General features: G+C 51.6%; 1 protein-coding gene across 1 annotated transcript in view; it reads right to left on the bottom strand.

Moving 5' to 3' along the window:
- Positions 1-336: 336 nt before the first annotated feature.
- Positions 337-21400, bottom strand: part of ZNF366 (zinc finger protein 366) — a 61097-nt gene continuing 40033 nt past the window's right edge. Inside the window, exons 2-5 of the mRNA XM_004420466.3 lie at positions 16680-18025; positions 13295-13486; positions 3783-3957; positions 337-910 (exon numbers count right to left, since the gene is read on the bottom strand). Of these exons, the coding sequence (XP_004420523.1) occupies positions 369-910; positions 3783-3957; positions 13295-13486; positions 16680-18011 (2241 nt within the window). The 5' untranslated portion in view covers positions 18012-18025 and the 3' untranslated portion in view covers positions 337-368. The remainder of the gene's footprint in view (positions 911-3782; positions 3958-13294; positions 13487-16679; positions 18026-21400) is intronic.

The following is a 21400-nucleotide window of genomic DNA, read 5'->3' as shown; positions in this document are numbered from 1 at the left end:
TATTACACTGGAGATCCACAAAATAACACAGAAGAAGACCCTGCACGTGTGTGGTAAACGTCAGGGCCCAAGGAAGGACCTGAGAAGCATCTGCATTACAATCAGGTATCTAGAAGGGTATGTACAGTTTATTACACTGGAGATCCACAAAATAACACAGAAGAAGACCCTGCACGTGTGTGGTAAACGTCAGGGCCCAAGGAAGGACCTGAAAAGCATCTGCATTACTGAGGATGGTCCCTGCTCGCTTACTCTGAGCCATCTAAAGATCTGCGCCCTTCCATCTCTGCAGCAAGTGACGGCTCACACGGAAAGCTATATTTGAACTGCCTGGTTTTCACTTTCCAACTGGAGTTTTAAAACTGTCCTTAGATGCCTAAAAGCACTGCTGGCTTTTCCATTTTCCTCTCCAGTAATTCTTTTAGACTCTCATCTCTGTGCTGGAAGTCCAAATAATCAGAGAAGGTGGGCCCCCGCCTGGAGGTGTGCGGAGCCCTGCGGCCGAGACACTCGTCCCTGCAGGCGGGGCCTCTGTCCTGGCCGCCCTGGGCCCCGAGGCCGTCCCTGCTCTTCTCCGGGCCCTTCTCCTGGCGTGCTCCCTCGGGCCCGGCCTCCTCCTCCCCGCTGGCTTCCCCCCGTGCCCTGGGGGCCGGCTCGGACTGGGAGGGATCCTGGGGCGCGCAGAGCTGCCTGCTCCGGGAGGCCAGGCCCGGGCTGCCCCTCTCCACCTCGTAGCAGGGGTCCTCGTCCTCCTCCTCGTGGCAGGAGCTGCCCCTGGCGCTCTCCCCGTCCGACTGGAACGCTGGCGCCTTGGCCCCGCGCTTCTGGGACAGGTCGAAGGGCTCCTCCTGCTCCAGACCCCTCAGCACCCCCGCCGTCTGCGCCAGGGCGATCCTGCCTCTGCCAAAACCTGCAGGACAAAGGCAGCAGTGAAAATGGGTCCCTGGGTCCCCGGAGCCGAGTAGCGTAGTGCGATTTCACATTTGAAACGTAGGTACATTCCCGCAGGGCTGTGGAGAGACGGGCCTTGACCCAGGTGGGGTCACATTGGCACAGCCCTTCACGGTGGATTGCTCAACGTGCACCAAAAGATTGAAATAAGCCTGCCTCTGACCAAGCAATTACTCTACTGAGAACTTAAGCCGTGAAAATAGTCAGGCAGATGCACAAAATATAGGTGTGAGGATGCTCCTCTCCACACTTGTTATAGTGAAACTGTGCAAACAATTTATCTATGTAACCACAGAGGTTTGGTTAAATTAACAATAGTAGATCCACACAATGAAATATGTGTAGATGTAGAGACCTACCAATGATCACAAAAGGGTATTCTCTATATGCCTTAAATAAAAAACATATATATTTATAGTATAGACCTAGCTCTATCTATCTATCTATCTATCTATCTATCTATCCATCACCTCTCTCTCTCTCTCTGTCTCTACCAAAGCATGTCTGGAAGGATGTATATCAAAATCTCAAAAGTGAGGTGGTTTTGACATTTTTCTATTCACTTCTAATGTATTTCTGCTTTTATTACTTTCAGTAGCATGTACTTTACCATAAGAAAGAATAAAACAATAATAAACGTATTTTCATCTTGAAAAACAACAAAGATATTTCATTTGGGGTGAGGAGGCCACCCATAACCAGGACCGCTAAGCATAGGCAAAGTGGGGAGGGCACAGAGGTCCTCTGTGGAGCGCCAAAGCCCCCGTGTCCCACACAAGCATCCCTGTCCCTGTCGGGCACCGTGATGCGAGAGGGTCTCAGTTCTAGTCTCAGTTTGAGGGCCCTGCAGGAACAGGCTGATTGGCAGCCAGCAGACAGGTGGTGGCCCTCCACCTGATGTGACCTTGAAGGCCTCTGCCCATGGTGGGCCAATGGTCAGTCCCTGAGGAACAGGTGAGGAGGAGAAACGGGAGGGAAGGGTCCGGATTGAGCCAGAGCCCACAGCGCGGCAGGAGAACCGGGCTTCTGGGCTGGAACCACACAAGGGAAGCTGAGGTTCAGCTCTGCCTACTTTGCGATATTGTCAGGCAATGAAGCTGCCTGTGGCTTTAATCTTGTCATGGGCACAGGGAGGACCTTTTTAACGTGGGTCATGATTTTTGAGCCACTTCAAAAACTAGAGTGAAAAAATACTAGCCCTCTTTGTAGATGAATACATTAGAATTGTTGAAAGTCGGTTAAAAACTTTCAAAGCAACTCTGATATATAGTAATGCTCTTTATTTTTCCAGAAGAATGAGAGTTGTTAGGAGCCTTTTAGGATCCGAGCACCCAGTGGGGTGAGTCATGGTGACCAGGATAGGCTTTCCAATAGAGGACTGCGTCCTCATTGCCTTCTAGGTCTCCAGCCCCAGCAATGGAGAAAACTTCACTTATTCTGGAAAAATCCAAGCCTGGCTTAGGAAGTGGCTTAGGTAACTCAGGATGCAAAGAATAATTCAGAAGAAAAACGTTCTCATGTTTTATGATGACCACGGTTCTGTCACCCAGGAGTCACCACAAACTCAGTGGGTGTTGTGAGAAACCCAAATGCTCTGATCACACTGCTCCACGCTGTGCGTGCACGTGTGCATCCTGTTTGTGAACATGTCTGCCTGTTTTACCACCGCATTTGTAAAGGGTGGGAGAAGCAGCAACCACAAATGAAGCCCCCTCATTTCCCCTAGAGCAGTGAGCGCTTGATTTGGACATTCTTGAGTTAGAATCCCGGTTCTGCCTTCAGACCTGCTGTGTGACCTTGAGCAGTCTGTGTAGCACCTCTGGGCCTTGGTCTCCTCTACATAAAGTGAGAATAGCCCAGTCTACCTGTGGAATTGTGGGGATGAGCAACAACGTCTCTAAGATGCCTAGCCCTGTGCTTTGATCATACTAGTGATAAGATAACAGGAGCCAGTTAATTTTGGTCTCACTGCCCTCGAAACTGCCCGGTTCAGGGCACTGCGATGGACAGAGCGCACTGATGGCCTGTTGTTGAGGGGTGGCTGGGTTAGGTGCCTAAGGAGCAACCTGCTGAATTCAGTAGATCAGGAACACAAACTCTCATTGCTAAGGGCCCTGGGACTGAGATAACAAAGGAGGCGAGAACCTTTCATCAGCTCAGCTAGGACTCAGGGCGGGACATGGAAGCCTGTGCTCTGCACGCGGGCCGACCAGCCCTACCAAGCAGGAAAACGGTCCTTGGGTGTATCTGGTTGTGGGCAGGGAGAGGTGAGCTAGCTACAGACATGCCTGCTGACGGCAGAGCTCACAGACCTGTCCTTCAGAAAGGAAAGAAAAAATCACCAGCCCTTTAACAGCAGTGCCAGGAGGTGGACACAATACTGGCTTTAGAGTCTGGAAGGTCTGTGTTCAAATCCTGATCTGCCACTTTGGACAGATAACATCTCGCAGCCTCCCCCATCAGTTCCCCATCTGTGACACAGGGACAATCGCAGCCCTTCCAGCCCGGAGCCGCTGTGAAGAGTCAAGGAGACAAGCCCCTGCTGTGGTGTCTCAACAAAGAACTAACGATGGTACCAACTGGCGTTGCCAGGATGTTCCAATTCACTCTCTGTAGCTCACTTTCACTCACTGTCTTCAGATGTTAGCATCGTACTGGTTACAATAATATTGTCAGCCTGTGCCTGCTACTCTGCTGGGGCCTGGAAAGTTACACTCCCTTTCTCAACAGTAGGAATAACCCCCCAAAGTAAAGCCCCCTAGAAACAAGTTCAGCTCCCGCTTGCCGTGCCCTGGCTTCGGCAGCCTGGGGCCTCCTGTAAGAGGGATTACCTTGAGAATGGAGGCCCCGCTCCATGACCCCGTGCTTGACCTTCATGTGGCGAGTCAGGTTCCCCTTCAGGGTGAACTTGCTGGGGCAGTAGAGGCACTTGAAGGGTTTGCTGTCAGAGTGCAGGTGCATATGGCCCATCAGGTTGTGCATTCGGTTGAATTCCTTCCCACACAGCTGCCGAGACGGGAGGAGGAGAGGGCAGGTTACTGGCGGGCAGGGACCGCACCCAGGTGAACCCCGTCTGGGCCGTGTGAGGACAGAGGAGCTGCCACCCACACGGCTTCTGCTTTGTCTGGATCTCGGCATTTCAAGCCACTTCCAAGGAAAATGTCCCCGTAGAAGTCGGGGGAGGGTGGGGGCTGGACTGTGCCCAGGCTGGGGGAAGCAGGTGGGGATGGACTCACGAGAGCTGTGCCCGTTGTTCAGGGATTTTAAACTCAAGGTAAAAATTGCAAGGCTTTAATAAAAGCTTCTTTTGATGCAACTTTTGGAACAGAAGAAGCTGATCTGAAAAGCAACTGCTCAAAGCGTGCTTCGCTTTAATAACAAGGATACAACTGCTTTTAACATTTATGGAGCATTTACAATATGGGAGGCACTGTCCTCTGTCTGCCATGGAATGCCTCATTTAATTCTCATACCAGTCCTGTGAGATGGGTGCTGTCATCACCCTCACTTACAGACGGACAAACTGAGGGATTAAGGCACCTGGCCAGGGCACAGTTCGTGGGCGTGGGAGCTGGGATGAGGAACTCAGGCCATGGACACCACACGGCCGGCCACCACACCTCCTGTGTCCCCAGCATAACTCTGCTGTCAGACTATGTCGGGCAGTGCTTCTCTAATTTTTCAATTCGCTAATTATTGAGATGGATTTCAAAGTTAAAAGGAGCAAAGAGACATGTAAAGGAAGGAGTGTGTCTTTTCTCTGGGTAGAGATTTGCAGTACTGAAAATATTACCTTAGATATACAAAAAGTAAACATGTTTTTCTCATTTCTTTTTTTTTCATTTCTCTATTTCCATCAAAGTGCAAATATATGATGGACCACAGCAGTGGTTCCGCAACTTCCTTCAGAAGAGCAGAACCTTCCTTTTCAAAGGCAAGGCGTGCAGATGCAGAAGGTGAGAGCAGAGACAGCTGCCTGCTGCTTACCTGTCCCCACGCCTTAGCAGAGTGGGGTGTGGGAACCCGGCCCTTTCTCGGCCCACTGGGAGGAAGACAAAGAAGGATTCTGTGTCTGTGCTTGGAGCAGAGTGCTGAGGGGGGAACATTCTCCTTCCCTGCCCAACCTCAGGCCCACGTCATGAGGGCAGCACCACAGAGTGAGAGATGCCATGGAGAGAGATGGGCACAGCATCCTCGGAAGCTGACATCAGTCTTCCTTCCTCCCTGAGAGATGTTTTCAGGGCCAGTGTGGGGGATTCTGGGTTGAATTTTTATTCATGAAAGCCACATTTTCTGCAGGGGTCTATGGAGGTGAGAGTTGAGCTGGCCTTGGAGGAACAGGTAGATCTAACAAATGGTGACCTTGGGAGATGACCCTGAAAGGATGCTGGGCGCTAAGAGGAAACCAGCCTGGATCACAGGTTTGTCACAGATAACCCACGCATGGATAACGAACGGCTGGTTCTGTATTTTTAAGTGATTCATATTTGGGGGTTTTAAGCACTTTTTCCCTTTTTACTTTCTTACCAACAAGAATGAATTCAGCACACTGGTGTCCCACACTCAGTCTTCAGTGCTCCCCTACACCACACTCATTGGGAAAAGGTGACCCAAGAGGGGAGGGCTCAGCGGGTTGGTCTAATTTCAGCAGAAAGCCCCCACGTGGGATGCTACTTGCTTTCTTTTTATTCTCAATAGAGACAGTTTATTGAGCTCTATCAGCCTGTGCTCAGTTCTGTACGTGTGTGGGAGTTCCGGGAGAGTACTATTTATCAGCTCAGTTTATCCAGTTCTCCATCCTGGCTAAGGAAAAAGAGCTTTGAACCTCAAGATGCTACACTAGGTATTTCCAGTCTTGGGTCATTTTAGAAAAGGTCTATTGTGTCCGGTTTGTGGGACCATCCCTGATTATCTCGAGTGATGTTGCTGTGGGAATTGCTGCATATGACAAGCCCTTCAGTCAGTATTTGTTTTAGTGGTGTCCTCGCTCGGTAGACTGCAACATCTCTGAAGGCTCTGCCTGCCTTTCTGTCGTAATCCCTGCCTAGTACCGGGCTCGACACCCGATGGGTCCTCAGGAAGCGTTTGCCAAGTGAGTGAAGGGGTAGGCACTTTGCAGCAGAAGATCTGAAAACAGCAAAGCCACTGGTAGTTAAGCACAAGACGTGTAGGGGGAGCGGGGCTAGAGGCGGGAAGCTCAATGAGGCAACTGCACTCATCCACGCCTGGTGGGTCTCACGGTCCTAAAGACCCTACAGAGAACAGTGAAAGGAAGAAGTGAGTGCCTTCCGCACCTGGCTCCCAGGAAGGGCAAGATTCCACTCTCAGATACTATCTGTGATTGCTGGGGTGTCAGAAGCTGGGCCGTTTTGAAGGGTTTTATAAAGCAGATAGAATTTTAGCCTAGCCTTGAAGTACGCATACACTGCCCTTTGTTTGTGTTTTGACACAAGAATAAAGTCTCTTCATCAAATATTTTCAGATACTTCAATCAATCGTAAACTACAGGCACGGTAACTAGCACTGCTGTGACGAGAACCGCTTGTCGCTGCTGTGCCTTTGGGGTTAGAGCAGGGCCTGTGATTCACCTGCCCAAGGTCCCACTTCCCTTCCTGCCACCCCACTCCGCCCCACCCCACCCCACACACACAGAGTGTGCACATGCCAGGATGGCTGCTGCTGGGTATTTTCCAGATTCTTCCTCAGCCTTAGACAAGCAACCTTTTACGACCCTTTATAATAGCCCAGTCGGTGCTTTTCTCCTCTAATGTTTTTTTGGATCAATTCATTCAGTACTGAACTTCCGGGGACAAAGTGGTACATGGGGACATTAGGACATTAAAATGATATTGTCCCCTGAAGTCAAGGCCTATGGCCTTAGGGAAGGTCCTCTGTGGGACACAACTGGTCAGCTACATTATCTGATGTGTGATTGGTAAAGGATACTGATTTTTGTGCTGTTGATAAAATTTAATTTTTATATACCAGAGCTATCCTTCATGGTTTATGGTAGCATACTGGTGGCCAATGGAGAGCTTTCCCAGGCCTGAGTAAAGGTGTGTCAACTCCAAAAGATGTTTGGGGCACTATAAGGTGTGCCAGGTAGTCTTCAGAAATGCAAGGACTACCTTCCTTTTCTTTCTTATTTATTTATTTGTGAGGCAGATCGGCCCTGAGCCAACATCTGCCAATCCTCCTCCTTTTGCTGAGGAAGACTGGCCCTGGGCTAACATCCGTGCCCATCTTCCTCCACTTTATATGGGACACCGCCACAGCATGGCTTGCCAAGCGGTGCGTCAGTGCGTGCCCGGGATCTGAACTGGCGAACCCCAGGCCGCCGCAGCGAAGCACACGCACTTAACTGCTTGCACCACCGGGCCGGCCCCCACCTTCCTTTTCTTTGTGGCCAACCTCAGCATCAAGCACAGGATTACACACGTAGTAACACTTAATGACTATCTAGGTATTTGGTTGGGACAATAAACAAATAAGTCAGGAAAATATCACCACCCTGCAAAAATTCCAAAAAGCAGCCATTACCAACTCTCTTCCTTTCCCCTACTAAACCTATACACACTTGTTTGGAAACCCAAATCCTCAGCGGCAGAAGGATAGAGACAGTTAACTGAGGACCTAAAGTACCTGGACACCATTCACATCTCAGGGGAAGTGCCTTTAGCGTCTTCCTCTCAGCCTCTGACCTTCCACAAAGCTTGGCCTCTTCATCTTTCTCAGAAGGTTGTCCTCACAGACAACACACAAGTGTATGGAGATATTTTGTGTCTGTGAAATTGGGAGGGAGCCCTCCCAGTCACCGTTAGTGAAGAGGGGCCAGAAAAAGATGATTGGATCGATTAAAGACAGCGCCCTGGGGGGGTCTGAGATGTGAGCTCCAAGCAGAATCGTTGTGGTAGAGGAGGGGAGTTAGACTAGATGGAAGAAGAGGGTTGGGAGGGAGCATGCAAGTCTAGCTGCTTCTCCTGGGAAGAGCAGCCATCTAAAAGGCCCCCTCTGGTCACAAGATGTGAGGCTAGGAGCTTGCCCAAGTCAAGACTTGCTGAATCATCTCCTGCCAAGGTCCCTGGAGATTAAAATGGGGCGGGTATATGGAAGCTTCTGGAGTGGTGAGGACTCGGGCTTCATCTTGCTGGTGCTCATCTCACCCAGGCCACCCCCATGAACCCTCAGGAGCTCTGTGGGCGGCATTAGTGCACCTCTGACATAAAATCTCAGCTTTCCATCCCCACCCACGTCTATATCTACTTTTTAAGAGGAAGGTGCACCTCAAAGCATAATAGGAAACTGGAACAAATGTTTTGAACTGTCCTTTAAAGATGGGTTGGTGGATGATCAGGCTTTGAGACGGCAGAGCAGAGAGGCAATGGTGAGACCCCAGACGATGGAGAACTTGCTCCATCTTCTCCTCAGTAAAACGTCGATGACAATCGTAGTTTCCTATGAAGGTTGTTGTAAGGATCAAATGAGATAATTCATGTGAAGGCCTTGGCAAATAGTAAGAGCTCAATAAATATTAGCTCTTATCACTATCATTACCATGTCCATAGTAGACTCTTTTACATTCCAAAGACAGAAAGATCTTTGATGGGGGTGCTGTCTTTTTAAAGCAAATTATTTGGAGAGAATATTAAAGGACAGACCAAGCCGAGGAACCGTCTGGGTAAATACCTACCAGGTCACCCCAGGCACACTAGAAATAGAGGCAGGTGTGCCCGATGCAGCACTGGGAGTGTGGATGGAAAGAGGAGCTTCATCCCAGGTTGCAGGCTTTGCGAGGGCCCATTATCTGGCTCTCTGATGCCCAGTCAGCCCTTTGAACAGCTGACAGGTGCCCTGTTCCTTCATCTTCATAGGAGCTCCTAATTCTGGCCTCCTGACCCCCCTTCTCTCCCTGGTCCTAGAGGTGCCTCAGGCAACTTCCCGTGAGCCCCAGCGACAATGCTGACCGCCAGAGTCCCTGAGAAGTCGCTGCGTGTGGAGACAAGGTGACGGCAGCAGGCAGCAGCTGGGCTGGGCCAGAGCCCACAAAGCCGAGAGGAGGCACACCTCTTCACACCACCCAGCCTGATCTGAGCCTCAGGGCTGACATGCACCAGGAAGCCTGCACTCTCCTACTCGGAGGGAAGAGGTCAAAGAGCTGCAGCCTGCAGCCCAGAGTGGCCTTCGCTCAGCTGCCCTCCCTTCCATTCTTCTCTCTCTCTCTTTTAATAAGAAGGGTGTTCCTTTCCTCAAAGGGAGAGAGGGAGGGAGGGAGGGAGAGAGAGACTGTAAACTGTCCAAAAGGACCGTGAGAAAACAGGAAGCTTTGAAAAGTACAAGAGAAAGCAAGATGAAATCTATTTGCAGGCGGGCCCCTGGGGACATGTGAGGCATTGTTAAGAGGCCGCTCATATGGCTATATCCTTCCTTCTGCTGAGGAGGCTTTGCTGCCAAAAGGCTGCTATCTGGTCACTGCCTTAACCCCCTCAACGCCAGCCGAGAACCCTGATCCCAAGCACCGGGCCCCTAAAAGTCCCCATCTGGTTTCTCCCCTGATGCAGCACCCAAGAGCTGGAGGGGAAAATGCAGCCAGTTTGGCAGAGATGGTGGGCACCCTTTTCAGGGAGACCTCATCCTCTGCCCTCAGCCCTCTGCTTCAGACCAGGCTGCAGATGACCTGGTGATTCATAACTTAGGCAGCTCCCGGCTTCACCCATCTCAAAGGAGAATTTGTCCCGGAAATTCTGGATGGCTGCTTTTCCTGGACAGGTTTCCCAAAGACGGCAGCTGGTTCTTTGCTATTATGGAGTGTGGCCACCACAAGGACAGCATCCAAGTCAACCCCTGCATGCTCACGCAGAATCTGGGAAGCGTATTTCTGAAACACGGCTTAAGTCTACGGGCACAGGGCTCTGGAGAAACTCCAGCTGGCTCCCAGAAGCAGAGTCCAAAGACGAGCCAACAGCAAAGAGCCCAGAAGGGCAGGAATTTTTTTATAAGGAAAAAAAGAAACATAGAATGGAAACCTTTCCTCTCCTCTAATTTTCCATCCTATTGTTAACGCTTAATCCCACAGTGAGCGAACGTTTCTGCCTGCTGTGGACAGCTGTCTCCACCACACAAAGAGCCCAGAGAACCAGCCCATGTCGTGACAGGGAGAGGGATTTATGTTAGGAAGGATTTTTAGTGGTGAGAATCCCAAGAAATTAGAATCTGTTACTGAAAGAATCTCCCTTTTTTGCACGTTTCTGGGTAAAGAAGACAGAGCTAATTCTTAGAGGATGGCTGCAGAGAGGCCTGCCTCTTTTTTCCAGCCTTGTCAATCATGTGAAGGGAATAGCTCTCCCGTGTAACCATGAGGAGGCTCAGGTTGAGTTGTCTGGGCCTGTTCCCCAGCATCACCACGCAGCCAGCCGGCCACTCTTCTCTGAGGGTTATGAACTGCACAGCGATGAGCAAATGGCCCTCCATTCCTCCCCCAACTCCCAAACCCCCAACAACCTCCACCCTGGGCCGGCTTCCCAAGAAGCCAGCACAGCATAGATGGGAAGCAAAGTACACAGGACACCACCTCGATATGGCCCGTCTCACAGTGAGATCTGGGCTGGTTTACAAACACCCAGAGCCCCATTACATAACCCGAAACCTCAGACGTGCTCTGAAATTCTTTTGAAATGAAGAAAGGTGACAGTACAAAGAGGACACCATGCAGGATGACATTCTGCAGGGAGATGGGACTAGGAGAGGAAGAACCTGGTGGTATGCTTCTGAAACTTTCCAGGAGACAGAGAGCTCCTGATCGAGATGACTGAAACCTGTTCTTGATTCAGAAATGTCTAAGAATGGAGACAGGCCACCTAAGTTTGACACAAATCCCCTTCAACATCCAGTTCTTTCTGTTCTAATGATAGACACACTGGCCTGGGCAGCCTCCTGACCTGTAATGTGATCTCCTAAGAGGACCTACCGCCAGGAGGAAGTAACCTTGCAGATGGCCAGTCCCATTCCTGCGCCAGGCCCGTCTCCCATGGGAGAGCGTAAACTGTGCATCGTTTCAAAGCTGGCCTTCCATGCCACAAGCCCCTCTCTTCTGGGATCCGATGGTGTGGACCAGACATCCAGAGCCTAGTCTGCCCTCAAGGAGAAGTTACATTGAATTTCTGAATCATGAAATTGACCATCAGACACCCTCTGAGGCATGTCTGGCGCCCTATCCCCGGGATGGATGCAGAGGAGGGAGGCCTCACACGTCAAGCTGGGCTGGCGCGCCTCGTCAATGGGCCCGGGCTGCACTGCGCTGTGCGGTCTTCGATGCGCTGGTACTAGAGGGAGCCCTCTGAACCCTCAGCCACCACCGGGTCCAAGAAGTCCTCCAGGCCCCCGAGGCCCTGGGGGGGAGAAGCAGAACTGCCTCTGTGCCCCCGGCCACACCCGGCCTGCAAGCCTATTCCTGTGTTGGCTCTGCCCCCTGACACACCCCTCTGTCTCAGGGACCTTTTCCAACTGGTGTAACCACGACCGCTGGACCTGAATTGACGTGGTGGAGGGGGTTGGATTGCACAGCTATGGATTTTGGGGGGACTGTAAACTATGCCAATGGATCCCTTCATATTTTAATATGTGCTCTGCCTGCAGTGCTGATGAGATAAAAAATACAGTTCCTGCTCAAAGCCTAAGAGTAAACTCAAGGCAAGGAATGAAGAATGGCCAAAGGCCCCACCTGCACCTCCCTTGCAGGAAACACAAACCCCTGGCGGGAAGTAGTTGCAGGGAAGCAGTGAAGCAGGAAGGAGACCCAAGTGCCAAAGAGAGAGGAGAGGTGGTCTGGGGGGCCAGAGGCTCACGCAGCCAGGGCTGGCTTCCCGGGCGTGCGACTGTGCAGGCAGCCAGGCCCCCGAATCAGAGGGTCCCCAGCTCGTTGTAATGCTTTCCTTTCACCGTCTTGAAATTCTTAACAATCTTGACTGAGGGGCCCCGTATTTTCACTTTGCACCAGGCCCCATGAATCATCTAGCTGGTCCTGCATGCAGCTCCCTCCTCCTTCAGCTCGGAAGACTCGAGATGGACACACATGGACATTCAAACCACTGGCAACTTGAACGAAAGCAGGGGAAACACAAGTGGGCGGCAGGAAAAGGGCTGGAGGGAGAGGGCCCCCTCCCCCGCCTCCGGAGAAGGCCCGCACAGGTCGGGGGAAGCTCTGGCTCCTGACCCCCTCACCCCGTCCGGGAGCAGCCAACACAGGAAAGAAGTCAGCTTCCCAGGGGGTTCCTCCAAGTGGGGGACAGGCAGCAGAGGGTTAAAGCAGGAATGGTCGCTGGGCGCAGGGACCCCACTTTAGAAATAGGGGTCGACGGGGACAATCATTTGGACCCTACCAGATGGCAGCAACAGAGAGGGAGCTCTGCCATCGCAAGCAGAAACGAGCGAGGTGCTTTCCCTCGTCTTCCCCTCAGCCTCTCTTCGTGACCAGCGTGACACTTGCCGGGACATTCCTTGAGTTAAACCACCCGATCCTGAGCCAGATTCCTTCTCGTTTTAGAAGTGGAGAAGAGAAGGGAAACAAGGCGGGGAGGGGGACCGGCGTGGGAAGCTGCAGCATTTCTGGGTAAAACCAGCCAGCGCCTTGGGCTTTACAAATCTCCAGCTCAAACACAGTCTCAGCAGATGAAATAAAAGCCCAACCAAGTTCATCTGACACAGATTTTAAGGAAGACGCTCAATCCTTGTGCCCCATGGTACTTAGAAATAAAGACAAACACTCAGACAACCATGCGCACAGTTCTTCCTCGGCCCAAGCAGGCATTTCCGAGGTCCTCTGAGGGGCTAGCCTCAGAATCTCTTTCATCCTCTCTGGGAGCCCGGTGCTCAATCTACACTGCTCAGCCCAAGCGTCTGGAGAGCAGCAGGGAGAGGGAAGGGGGAGGGGCAGTGATGGAAGCTTCTCTGACTGCTTTCTGTGTTCTCCTCATTGGCTTGTAAGGGGAAGAGGACAACACCCCATGGCTCCTTTCTAGATCTGGGCGTCTCCAATCCCTTCATCCTTTAGCAGCCTCATTCCCCAAGTGGGCCTTCCCCCTCAGACCTTCCACTACCCGCCACCTCCAAACCCCGGGCTCTGACTCCACAGTGAGACAAACCGGCAGCGGCTCAGGGCCCAGCTGAGGGCCGGTGTGAGCATGGGTGTGGTGGAAAGAAGGACGGAGCAGCAGATGGGTCTGGGGTTGGCCGTGAACCTACTCTCAGCCTCGGTAGCCCCACTGGTGAACAGAGGAGAAGGCTCCCTGGAGACCTTGCCCATGGGGCATCTGCACAACCCTCCGAGGCCTCCCGGCCAACCACCCACCTTGCATTTGAAAGGCTTCACGTCAGAGTGGACGATCATGTGCGCCTTGAGGGTCTGCTTCTGCACAAAACTCTTGTAGCACAGGTGACACTGGTAGGCCCGGATGTTGGTGTGGATCAGCACATGTCTCTTCATGTTGGCCAACAGTGTGAACTCACGTCCACAAATCCCGCATTTGTGCTCCTTCACGCCCTGGAGGGAGGCAAGATTCAAAAAACCAGGTTAACAGGTAACACACCTCCATGAGGATTGCAGTCTTCGTGTTTCTCTTGCCACATAAATCCACAAAGAGCTTGGTGAGAGATGTTGAATTCCAAATGGGGTGGCTTTAGCCCTGTTAAATTGCTGTTCTCTTGAAAAGTGTTGATTATGCAATCTTTCTTTTTCTTCCGAAAACCATTAACTAGCCAGAACTTTAGAGGAAAAAAAAGCTACTGCTTTTGTTGTTCCTGCTGCTGCTGGGGTTAATTCTACAGTGACAGTTCTGGGGATTAATAGGATTTTGGTAAGAGTGCTGTGGAATGATATGCGCAAAATGAGTCTGTAATCCATCTTTCATGATAATGAAAAAACAAAACCTCCTACACTGATATCACCATTTCCCATATGAAAACCGACGTTCTCTTGAGTTCTCATTAATGGACTTGAAAATCCCAGAAGAACAACTCATATCCACACTTCAGTAAATCACAACTTGACAATCACCTCTTGAGGTGCCCCCCGCCGGGTTCCCACAGGCCACAGTGACCTCTGTGCGACTGACTGTGGAGCGTCCTGGAGGCCCGCTTCTGTCCTATAGAGAAATTTGGCAGAGGAAAGCTTTCTGAATTAGAAAACAGGACAGAAGGAGATTTTCTGGTTTCCTGCTGTTCACGGGGAAGTGTTTGAAGACTTAAGCATCGATGCCTCAACTGAAAGCCTTTCCAGGGCTCGTAGCATGAGCAGAGTACCAGCTAATCTTGACTGACCCGTGCTTCCCTGTAAAGGCCTTGGCAAGAGATCTGGGCCCAGACTGACTTTTTGGAAGGAAAACTTAGAGAACTATGGCATTAAAACTAAAGTTATTACAGATTTAGGACAGTGGCTAAGCTAACAATTGCACCTTATAAACCCCACATACGTACCTTATATGGCCTGGTATCCATAGTGACCTAAGGTGGGAGCGGGTCCAGGCTTAGCTCTCTCTCTGCCTCTATTTCCATTTCTTTAATTCGGGACACGGTGAGAAAGTACCACTCCTCGATCTGGGTGAGCCCCGGCACCAGCCCAGCCTTTACAGGCTGCATTGCCTGAGACAAGTCTAGTAGCCTCTCCCAGGGAAGGCTTCCTCATCTCAGGATGAAGTGGTCCACCAGTCAGGAGAGCCTGGGGACTCTTTCCAGCTGGAATACTCTCTCGTCTAAATGACTGCAGAGGAGCACAGATTTATGCTAATGAAGAGATCTAAATTCTAATGTCCTCGTAAGATGAATGTTTAAAATGTGTTGCATATTCAAACAGTGAGTTTAAAATTATGAAATTAATGAAAACAATTTTCTGGATGGGTTTTAAAATTTACTTCAGCATCTTTCTTCTCAAGACTCTCCCTATACTTGGCCAGATCCAGTGGTGCTGGGACCAAGGAGAAGAACCTACTTATCACTGTTTTGGGAATTCTCTAAAGAGAATTCTGTGTCTAAAGTAAAATTCACACGTGGGCCTGCCTAGGACCCAAGTGACCGGGAGCCGGGACACAGCTTTGGGGAGCCAGAGAAGCTGCTGAGTCTCTCACAAGATCAGTGAGGTCACGGATTGGGAGCCTGCGGGGCTGTTGGGGTGAGGGCAGGAAGGGGAAGTCCAGACAACAGTGTTTGCGCTCAGGTGCTGGCATCACAGATGCTGGGTGATGTCCCCACACCTCGGTGTCTCTACCTGCGAATCTGAAGTAATGATACCCTAGGCAGCCCTAGAGCTGATGAAGAGGATTCCGTGAGAAGTCACACTCCCAGCATGCAGTAAGCATTCGGTAAATCCCCCCTCTCACTGTCTGCCGACACATTTAACTAAAATGCATTTTGTTTCCTAATTCAACTGAGACATTTCAGATACCAGGCTGTTTTCCCCATTTTGACTTCATTATCTACTATCTTACAGAATTTGTAGATGTTCTAAAAGGTACCTTTGATTCCTTTTCCACACATGTAGGAGTCCCTGAAATCAGCAGAGGGTCCCCTTGTGGCTGGATCTCAGCCTAGGCTCTTTGTTGACGGTCCCTGCACTTGGCAGGCACCTCCTCTCTGGATGGTATCTCCAGGCGCCTTTTGTAGGGCAGCAGCTGTCTGTGCAGAGCCCACCAGGCAGCCCCACATTTTGTCCCACTGCAGAGCCAGAGATGCCCCGTATTTCGTCCTAACCTATCAAATGAACCTCATTACGACAGAGCAGAAACGTTACCTTGGCTGGACTAAGTCCTCCCTGACCTTTCCGAATTAAAGAATGTTTTAGAAGTTCGGGCTTGCTAGAAGTCTCTCCCGACAAGAAAACCACTTGAAGTCAAGGGTGTGAGGGTAGAGGTCAGTGGGGCAAACCACCCTTTGGAAGCTCAAAGCAGACCCAAGTCGCCTCAGCTGGGTGCGATGTCAGGGACACTGCTGGGGCCTCGCTTCAGCTCATCCGGAACAACTCCAGGGCTTCCGCTGCAAACTAGGCTGGACTTAGACCTGGGGCCCTTGTTTCTGCTTGAGGACCTGAGCCCAGGGAAGATAAAACCAAACCAGAGAAAGGTGTTCTCTCACGCCTCCTACAATACAAGCCACCAGGCACTGCACCCAACTAGGCAGGGGCTCATGGGGGACACACAGGCCCCACCGGACGCCGGCCAGCCTCTGCTCCCTCAGAGCCACCTGTTCACGAAGCAGGTCTCACAGTTGAAAACAGGAGAAAACAACCCAAAAGGTAGCCACTGCTTCAGCAGTGAAAGACCAAGAGAATTCTCTAGATTTTTCTAGAAGGCTCTGGTTAGTATGTCTCAGGCACACTAATCTAGACCACTAAGAGCTGGTCTTGGGTGCGCAGGGCCTGAAGACACATTCAGGCTAGTGCCCCGGATGAACTTTCCAGAAACAGAAGTTTAGGGATTCGAGGAGGCTAAGAAGCCGCACACAGGACCAGCTGCTTCCTTCATCCTTGCTCCCCTCCTCTCCAAACTGTCCGCACTCCTTATTTCTAGGCCCACCGTGGGCCTAGACGGCCAGCCGGGAAAGGGCCTCACTGCTGGTCTCCCCGTCCTCCCCCACGCCCAGGGGAGGGAGGCCCCGGGGGCCCCGCGGCGTGGGAGGTGCGGAGGGCGCGGGGCCCCCAGGGCTGCGCGGCTCTCCCCGAGGCCCCGCGGCGGCGCGGCGCGTACCTTGTGGGTGAGCGAGTGCTGCTTGAGGTGGTGCGGCTGCACGAACTCCATGCCGCACTCGGAGCAGATGTGCGGCCGGATGTCCTTGTGCTTCATCACGTGGTTCTGCAGCTGGCTCGGGTACTGGAAGGTCTTGTCGCACTCGGAGCAGCGGTACTGCACGGGGCCGCGGTGCGCCGTGAGGTGCCGCTTCAGCTGCGCCAGCGTGGGGAAGTCGAGGCCGCACTCCACGCAGACGTGGTCGCGCCCGCTGGCGTGCTTGGCCTCGTGCGCCTTGAGCTCGCTGGGGTAGGCGAAGCCGCGGCCGCACACGCGGCAGTTGTGCGGCTTCACCTCGCTGTGCTGCATCATGTGGCGCTTCAGGTGGCTGGTCTGCGTGAAGGCCTTGTGGCACACCTGGCACTTGTGGGGCCGCGTGCCCTGGTGCGTCAGCATGTGCGTGTGCAGGTGGCTCAGCTGCTTGAAGAGCTTCCCGCAGCGCGCGCACGCGTGCGGCTTGATGCCGCTGTGGCCCAGGATGTGGGTCACCAGGTTGTACTTGGACGTGTAGGACTTGTCGCAGGTTGGGCACTGCCAGCGCTTCTGCGCCCCGCCCACGGCCACGTAGTAGCTGTCGTCCACCTGCACGTTCACGTCCACCCTCTCCACCTTCTGCCTGGCCTCCTCGGCCCCCGCGGGCTCGGCCTTGTGGGGCAGCAGCGGCTCCGGGGGCGGCTTGGGCAGGAAGGCGTGCCGGCCGAAGGGGAAGGGGGAGGCCGAGGGCAGGAAGAAGGGGAGCAGGAGGCCCGGGGGCACCTTGGGGTAGTAGGGGTAGGGCGAGGGCAGGAACGGGGGCGCGGCGGGCTGGGGCCACACGGCGCTCGGCTTCACGGGCTCCTGCTTCACGGCCTTGCCCCCCAGGGGCTCCAGGGCGCGGTAGAACTGGAAGCCCACGTCGCACAGGTCGATCATCTGCGAGTCCTGCGCGGGGCGCGGGGGCTGCGCGAACAGCAGCGGGAGGCCTGGGGGGCCGTGGGCCTTGCTCTCCTCGGGCTGCAGCGCGAGAGCGGCGGCTTCCGCGGGCTGGTTGTAGGGCATCTTGGTGGGCATGCTCTTCCGTTTCCGAGACCCTCCTCCTTCAAAGACCCCCGGGAACCCGTCCAGGTCTCCCGGAGGAGGTTCATACCGAAACTGGGGAAAAGGCCCCCGGAGAGCTTCCGGGAAGGGGTGTCTTTGGGGAGCTTTCTCCCGGGAAACCACTGGCTGCAGACAGTGGGGGAAGGAGGCGGCTCTCTTCACACCCAGACCGAAATGCACATTCTCATCTTTGATCCTCTTCATCTCCTTCTGCATCCTCGGCGATTCTCCTTTAAAGAGAAAGAAATTTATTGTTTAAAGAAAAGATCCCTCTTTCCCTTAAGAGTTTTGGTTAGGTGGCAGTACTAATTCATGAAGAGTAATGCTGGTTTAACACCGACCCTCATTTATCCTGGGGCTGTCAGAACATCGCTGTCTTTTCGCCTTGCAAACCTGGTTACTAGTGTGGGAAGCACTGGCCTCCTGGAAGCGGACCCTGGGGCTCAGTGTAAATGCTCAGCCACAGAACCAGAGCTGGGGGGGGGGGGGCGCACATAGAAGTGGACTGACTGGGAAGAGACCTGCCCACGCATGGGCTGTTGTCCCCACTTAAGATGAGGGTACCAAGGCCCCAAGACATGAAGTGACATGCTCAAGTCCCACAGCTACTCGGTGCAGGAGGCAGAACCAGCTGCACTCTGCTGCGACTTTTCAGCCTGAGATGAAATTGCATCTGCTAACGGTGATATAAATATGTCTGAGTTGTTTCTTCTCTAAGAGAACCAGTGATTTCCACTGCCTCTTCCTGTCTTTGAGGCCTTTGCTGCTGGAGGATGGGGACAGTCAAGGCTACACAGGAGAAGGGACTTTAACGCTTAACTCAGATCTCAGATTTTCTGAGCATCCACGCCGAGCCAGGTGTGCTGCTGGGGTGTGTCGAGAGGACGAGATCCCTATGATTAAGAAAAGCACGTAACCCAGTGTTACAAAGTCATCTTGGCAACTTATGCATTCTAATTTTCCACTCAAAGCAACTTCAGGGGAAAAATTCCAAGATTGGAAGTCTCTAAAACTGCGCATGGGTCTCCCCCTTCCCGCGGCTGTCACAGTCAAGTGCAAAGCGTGGCCACATTTCCAGTGAGTGAGAGCCCTATCTATTCAAATCCTCTGAGTCTGAATGGGATTGGTCCCCTTTGCTCATCAGAGGATCCCTCACGGCCGCTTAGCTGGGCCGTGTGTAAGGTCTGGCCTCAGGCCATTGGAGACAGGGCTGGGATAGGGTCCTGGACTAACTCAGGGCTCTGGCCCTTGGGAATGGCTGCATGCTGAGCAGTGCAGGCTGAGGGTCCCAGGGGCGGGTGAGAGGACCAACAGCCTCTAGTGATTTTCTGTAGTGCTTAGCGAGGCAAATGCAGTTTTTACCAGGACCCGGATGTACGCAAATTGCATGTGTGTCCTTATGAGAGGTTTGAGAACTGCAGCACAATTCAAACAAAAATGGCCATTTTCATATTGGATCACCAAGTCCATACACAGACAATCCAACTGAGGGAAGAATATGTGTCCTTATTTTATGAATATTTGGGTGTTATTTACAACTGTTACATGAAAATGTCGGAGAACTAAAAAATCACGTCTATTAATCTTTGTGTTTATGTGAGTGGGAAGATAGCCCTGGCAGGTCTTCTTTCCACAGGGCTGAGACTTAGGGATTAAGCAAGAGGGAAAGCTTGCGTGTCCTCTGGCGAAAGGGAGGCCCAGTTGTGTCCCATCCTTCTGCTTCTTCCTAAAATTCTTAATGAAACGCTAGTCTTCTGCCACTGCTGCCTCAGGGACCAGGCACTTGCAGGAGGCGATGTGGACGGGAGAATGAACGTGTGGCTGTATGAGACTGGGAGGTGTGTGGGAAGAGCATCGAAATGAGGGCAGTGGTGCTGCCGCTGTGGAAAGGACCGGGATGAGGATGGGGAGGGCAGAGGCTCAAGGATGGTTTTCCATGTTTGCTTGATTGTCTCGGCTTGGAATTCAGCAGGTCTTGAGCCCTAAATTCACGTGGAGTTATAGAGAGTGTGGCTCTGGTCCAAGAATTTGTTACATTTATAAAAATAATTGGCTTTCAGACAAGGCTGATGTGTCCTATCAAAATAGAGGGAAAAAATGGCGGATCCTTTCTCTGGAATTTCGTTTTGGCCACAGTTGGTTTTGTACCCCCTTTGGAGCAAAAAGGCTGCTCAGACTGGAGAGAACTCTTCCAGGCTCCAAGTGACAATGGCAAACCACAGCAGAGCTCATCCAAATGAAACTGGTCCTGTCTGTTTTATTCTGATGTGGTTAAGAGGCAATGACCCCTGTTTCAGATTAGAGAGCTTGATTGGAAAGTTAGTGAAAAAGAGACATGTCAGAGCATGGCCCAGAACTTGTTGAGTTTTTTGTGTATTTTATTGTTAAGAAGGTATTTGAAAATGCACAGCTCATGACATCCAGTGTCTTTGTACCATGTGCTATATCTTATACTTACCTGGAAAGGAGTTATCACTAATTTTCAATAGGAAGGTATTTTGGTTTGTACACATTCTTATTGCCTTTATTCAATATTTTTGTTTTTAGTTATGACATAGTCTCCTAATTGACTCGTTTTAACATATTAGGAGTTATATTTCTAATATAATGCTAATTTCAAAAACATATTTATTTTCAGTGTTTGCATTTTTATTTTGTCACCATTGATCTAGTAAAGCAAAGAAACATTGTTGAATGGAGGCAATGGGTTTTTCAACATAAACGGCAGAATTACGTAGCCCAAATGCAGAGACCTTACATACGTACGTACATTTTGGTTTCCTCCATCTGTTTTTTTGCTGAGGAAGATTGTCCCTGAGCTAACATCTGTGCCCATTTTCCTCTGTTTTATATGTGGGACGCTGCCGCAGCTGAGGAGTGGTGTCGGGCCGCACCCAGGATCCAAACCTGCAAACCCGGACCACTGAAGCAGAGTGCACCAAACTTAACAACTACACCATGGGGCCGGCCCCCGATTTCCTCCCTCTTTTAATATGATAAAAATTTTTCCCCAGTTTCTGACTTGTGCATATACACACCCTCACCCCTAAAATAGTAGTGTGCCTGCTCTGGAATAAAATCATTAACTCAGGAGGTTTAAAACAGCGTTGTGATCCATCCACGGACATTTTTCCAGATCTCTAAAACAGCAGTCCCTTTCTGCATAAAGATCTGAAGGAGCATTGCCAGTCCCTTCAGAGGTCAAGGAGAACTAGATCTACTTCCTCTTGGCCTCCTTGAGAGATGTCAGCTATAGCTGCTGCTAGTTATTAATATCCCTGTCTTTTGAGCACAGGGTGCTAAGAAAAAGCCCTAGGGGGTAAAAGAGAAACATCCCAAAAATAAATCCATATTGGGGATAGGGAGTGTGGAAGGGAAGAGCAGGGAAAGGAAGTCTTCCTCGGGAGATCATTTATCCTAAAATGAGCCAACTTCAAACTCTGAGCAGCCTCTGCAAAAATATTAATAGACTCCTAGAAAACCTCAATGTGGGCCACCCATGAGCTCCCCTCTATTTCTAAAATAGGTCCACAGGCATCCATGACAGATACGGGATTCCTATGCAGGAGGCGAGAGAGGCTTGGAGGCAGCAAAAATCTACTCAG

The sequence above is a fragment of the Ceratotherium simum genome, chromosome 4 (assembly GCF_057802395.1).
Source record: "Ceratotherium simum simum isolate JZ-2026a chromosome 4, ASM5780239v1, whole genome shotgun sequence".
NCBI lineage: Eukaryota > Metazoa > Chordata > Mammalia > Perissodactyla > Rhinocerotidae > Ceratotherium > Ceratotherium simum.
Note: the sequence above shows the minus strand (reverse complement) of the source record. Positions and strands in the feature narration are given on the sequence as shown.